Source organism: Telopea speciosissima, chromosome 5 (assembly GCF_018873765.1).
Source record: "Telopea speciosissima isolate NSW1024214 ecotype Mountain lineage chromosome 5, Tspe_v1, whole genome shotgun sequence".
Taxonomy (NCBI): Eukaryota; Viridiplantae; Streptophyta; class Magnoliopsida; order Proteales; family Proteaceae; genus Telopea; species Telopea speciosissima.
In genome coordinates this window covers 58401423-58406626 of record NC_057920.1, presented here as the reverse complement: position 1 = coordinate 58406626, position 5204 = coordinate 58401423, and the positions used below count along the sequence as shown (strand labels likewise).

Below are 5204 nucleotides of genomic sequence, written 5' to 3'. Positions count from 1 at the left end.
AAACAAATCTGGGTTGCAGGTCCTTTGGGGATGAAAACTGAGTTCTTCTCTAGTTCGTCTATCACTGATCTTTGTATTTCTTTTCTTAATAATCGTTCCTTTGATAAACCTTCTCTCATGTGGCTGTTTTCTATCTTTATTATCACCTGTTATTTTATTTGGGGATTTAAAAACAAGGTTGTTCAAGAGTTGACTAAGCCTGATCCATCCCTAGTTCTCCTCAAAATCTCTCGCTAGATTATTGACTTTAAGATCTCTCCCACTTGTTCTGTCCATCCCTTGTCTCCTTGTGTAGTCCCGTATGTTGATACTTGTTCCCCTTGTATTGATTCTACTATTCTACCTGTGCTAAAGTATACTATACTTATTTGCGCAAGAATCACTGACTCAGATCTAAACACTTTTGGATGGGCTTCTTGCATTTTGTTTGACGGACATTTCATTTTGGTTGTTGTAGGGTTTTTGGATATAGGACAGCAATTGGATGTTGAGGTACAGGGCATTCTTTTGACTCGACCATGCGGCATAGAAGGGATAGTTGATTAAGGAGGTCTGGAGCTTTAATTAAGAGCTGATGAAGTTTATTCCCACGCCTTCTCATCACTCATGGCCTTTGCACCTTGTCTCTAGCTTTCTTCAAATTAACTCTCTTATGAACAATATTACTTTTTGTATTAATGATCCAACTTTTTTTTTTTTTTTTTTGGAACTGGAGGTGTCCGGCCTTTGGCCGACTAATTCCCCCAGGGCTCATATACGGACCCCGCAACACACATGAACCAGGAGATATTGGGGGCCCCATGTTCACTAGGGAGTTTCCTCTCAGGCGGGTGGCCCCAAGGGGGGAGGCGGAGTCAAACTCAGGACCTTCAGCTTCCTTAGGTCTCCTCCCTTGCCAACTACGCTGCGCCTTATTTTTTTATTAATGATCCAACTTATTTTTTGTATGTCGGACAGTTAGCTTATATATAGAGTTATGAAGGGTCATCTCAATAATGATGCTCTAGTTTCGGTCTTGGATGCAGTGCAATCTGTAGTTCCTGATGAGTTAAATGATGCTTTATGCTCTACTCCCTATGAGGAGGAAATCCAGGGTGCCTTATTTAGAATGGCTCCATTGAAATCCCCAGGGCCGGATGGCTTTCCCCCTGTGTTCTATCAGAAGTGTTGGGAGGTGGTGAAGGATGACTTGGTAGCTCTTGTGAGAGAGATTTTTAGAACTGGTCAGATCCCTACAGATTTGAATTAAACCTTCATTTGCCTTATTCCTAAGGTGGATGCCCCTGAAAGTGCTGACCAATTCCGGCCTATTAGCTTGTGTAACATTGCTTTCAAGATTGTAACCAAGCTCATTGCTGATCGGCTTAGTGGGGCTTTGGATCAGATTATCTCCCCTTCTCAGTCGGCCTTTATCCCAAATAGACTTATTTCAGACAACATTTTGGTGGCTCACGAATTGTTTCATTACATCAAGAAGCTGAGGAAAGGAAAGGAGAGGTACTTTGACCTAAAGTTAGATATGCGAAAGGCATATGACAGACTGGAGTGGAGCTTTATCGAAGGTATGCTTCTTAAGCTTGGCTTTAGGAGCACTTGGGTTCAGTTGGTAATGGCTTGTATTACCTCGGTGTCTTATAATCTTCTGATTAATAGGTGTATTAAGGGTGCCATTTCCCCCTCTTGGGGAATCCGCCAGGGGGACCCTATCTCGCCTGCTATTTTTATTTTCTGCTCTCAGGCTCTTACTGCTACTATTAGAAAGGCTGAGTTGACTGGTGATCTTAAGGGGGTTAGAGTTTGGCATAGAGGTGTTCCTGTTACTCATTTACTTTTTGCAGATGACTGCCTGTTATTTGCTAAAGTTAACCTGCAGGAGGTCAATGCTCTAAAGGATTGCTTGGATATCTATTGCAAAGCTACTGGGCAGGCTATTAATCTTCAGAAATCCAGCCTCACTTTTAGTTTAACACTCATGATAGGATTAAAAGATGGTTCTCTAGGATTCTCAAGGTTGAGTATGGTGATGGGCCGAGCAAGTACTTAGGCTTGCCTACGCATTTTGGTGTTTCTAAGAAGGAGATTTTCAATGACATCAAGGAGAAAACTCTTAATAAGCTTCAGGGGTGGAAGGAGAAATTACTGTCTCATGCAGGGAAAGAAGCTTTGATTAAATCTGCAGTGGCTCCTATGGCAAACTATGCTAGCTCCCATTTCAAGCTCCCTACCTCTTTTCATGACTCGGTGAGGAAAGCATCTGCGAGCTTCTATTGGGGTGATTCTGAGGAGAAGAAGAATATTCACTGGATGTCTTGGCAGCGCCTGTGTAGACCAAAGTCTAGAGGAGGTTTGGGCTTTAAGGATTCCAAGCTGCAAAACCGAGCTCTCCTTGCAAAAGCTGCTTGGCGGCTTTGGTCTAGTCCGAACTCCCATTGGGCAAAATTTTTTAAGTCTATTTATTTCCCTCACTGTGACTTCTTGGAGGCTAGAGTGGGTAATCGTCCCTCGAGGGGCTGGAGAAGTATCTTGGTGGGTCGCGATGTTATTCTTGAAGGGTTTATTTGGAAGATAGGTGATGGTACAAGGATCAGAATTTGGGGTGATAGTTGGGTTCCAACTCTACCGAATTGGAAATTACAATGCCCTAGACTGGAAGGGTGTAATATAGAGATGGTGGCGGATCTTATCGACCAGTCCAATAGAAGATGGAATCTCAAACTTCTACATTCAGTTTTCGACCCTACTGATAGGAATGCTATTCTTAAAATCCCCCTAAGTCTTTACCTCGGTGTTGATAAGAGATGTTGGGGAGCTTCAAAGAATGGTCTTTTTTTTGTTAAGTCAGCTTATCATTTTCTTGCCAAGAAGGAAGATGAGGTTATCTCTGCCAGGGCGTCGTCTTCTAGATCTCGGCAGTGGGAGCTTACTCCGGATGTGGTTTGGAACCGGATCTGGTCCATCCAAACTTTACCAAAGATTAAAGCCTTCTTGTGGCGAGTGTGTAACGAAGCTATTGCTTCAGGCGCTAGTTTACAATTGAGAAAGGTTAATGTAGACCCAAGTTGTTGCAGGTGCGGTGCCTCCCCTGAATCTAGAGATCACATTCTTTTTTACTACTCCTTTGCCAAAAATGTTTGGTTTGGTAGTTCTCTGCAATTCTCTCCCCCTGATAGGCCTTACTGGTAGAGTGGATTCGGAGCTGGGATGTTTGGTTTAAGCAGGACAAGTGTCTTGCTCGTATTGCTCTCTCTAAAGCCTCATTCATATGTTGGTACCTTTGGAGAGCTCGTAATGAGTTGGCTCTCAATGGGTAGGCTTGGACTCCTTCTGAGGTTCTTCAAATGGTCGATAAGGCTTATGAGGAGTTCTTCAGTTCTGTGCTTAAGCCTATGGATCGTCCTATTAATTTTGATAGAAGTTCCCCTCGTGATTGCCTTCATTGGTCTCCCCCCCCTGTGGGCAGTATTAAGGTTAATTGTGATGCAACGCTCACGAAGGATGCAGTGAAAGGTGGCTTGGGTATGGTCTTTAGAGACCATACTAGGAGGTTGCTAAATGCTCGATCCCTCCCTCAGTTGTTTGGCTCGATCATCCAAGGGGAGTTACTGGCTATCCGAGGTGCGCTGATTTATGCTTTGGAGCTTGGGTATGTCAAGCTTGCGGTGGAGTCTGATAGCATGGATGCTATCTTGTGTATTGAAGGAAAGAAGACCCCGGTTTGGGAAGTGGAGAATCTAGTTGCTGATGTGATTAGATTGATACCATCTTTTGATTCTGTTGTTTTTTCCTTTGTTTCTACGGATATGAATGGTGTTTCAGATGCCCTAACCAGGAAGGCCCTGTCTCTTGGGTGCTTGACACATTCCATTCGGTGGCTTCAGGATCTTTGTGATACTGAAGCTGCTGGTTGTACTCCCCCCTCTCATCAATAAATTCCCCGTTTACCAAAAAAAAAAACAAAGGGTCACCTCAATTTTGTTACTTCAGGAAACAATGTAAACATCTTTCATATTTAATATTATTTTTTTCTTTCCATAATATAAAAAAAAATTATGCTCAATGGATTCCTTGAAGACTGAAGCTTAACATCAATCTTTGCTTCTTCTTCTCTTGCACCGTGCAAAAGCAAAACCAAACACCGAAGTTTGAAATAGAGGTCTTGAAATCAAATTCCATTTTTGCAATTTTGGTGATCTTCCCAACCCCCCCCCCTAATTTCCCAAGATATGTATCTAATTATCAAAATAATGTAAGGGCAGTACCTTTTTGAGTAGTTCTTCATATCCAACATTCGAACAAGATAGTTGAACGGCTAAATTTGTGAATCGTTCTCCTCTTCTGGTGGATTCCTCAAAAGGTCAAAACTAAAAAATTACAGTTATTATCCATGATAAAACTCTAGTTCCATGATTTTAATTGCACAAAATATGAAGTTCAACATGATCTCTTGATGGAAAAAAAAAAAACATGATAGCTTGGTGTTAATACATGTGTCAAGTGATTTGTTTGCATTTATTTTTTTAATATGATATTATTCATGTTTTTGTCTTTGAAATAATATAAAATATTAAATAAAATGCTTAATTAGATCATGACCTTAACATGAGAGTTGTAGATCTTAGTGAGATCTACACCAGTCATGTTATGACTTATGAATTCTAGTGCATTTGTTGGTAAAAATTATAACAAAAAAGTATTTTGGTTGTAATTTTTTATATATAAATTTATAAATATTTTTTTAATATAAAACTGTATGTATTTTGGTTGTAGTTTTTTAATATTTTTAATATCAAGGCGGTCATTTCCAAACTCACCAAGTAACGCATGATCAGGTAGCGTTCTTTCTCCCTTTATTTTCTTACAATTCAATCATTACCCATGAAAAAGGAGAATCTACCCCTTTGGTGACCAAAGAAAAAAATAGGAAAAAAAAAATGATGAACATAACAATAAACTCAAATCTCCATTGGGGACAAACACAAAGGTTATTCCAACTGATTATTGGGGCACCACCTAGTCCTCCGAACTGGGTTTAATATATTCTAAGTTTATTGTGAATCGGGTGAGCAACAAACTTGCTTCTTGGAAGACTAATTTTTTTATCTTATGCAGTTTGTTGTGTGATGATACAATCGGTCCTCTCTTCCATCCCCTCCTACCTCATATCGTGCTTCTCATTCCCTCTCAAAATTTGTAGATCTTTGGAC

General features: G+C 40.6%; 1 protein-coding gene across 1 annotated transcript; it reads left to right on the top strand.

Annotated features, from left to right (window-relative positions):
* Nucleotides 1–976: 976 nt before the first annotated feature.
* LOC122663141 lies at nucleotides 977–3929 on the top strand. The gene is made up of 5 exons (XM_043858842.1): nucleotides 977–1192; nucleotides 1274–1606; nucleotides 1739–1927; nucleotides 2011–3042; nucleotides 3312–3929. The coding sequence occupies exons 1-5, from the start codon at nucleotides 977–979 to the stop codon at nucleotides 3927–3929; spliced, it is 2388 nt and encodes a 795-aa protein (XP_043714777.1).
* Nucleotides 3930–5204: the final 1275 nt, after the last annotated feature.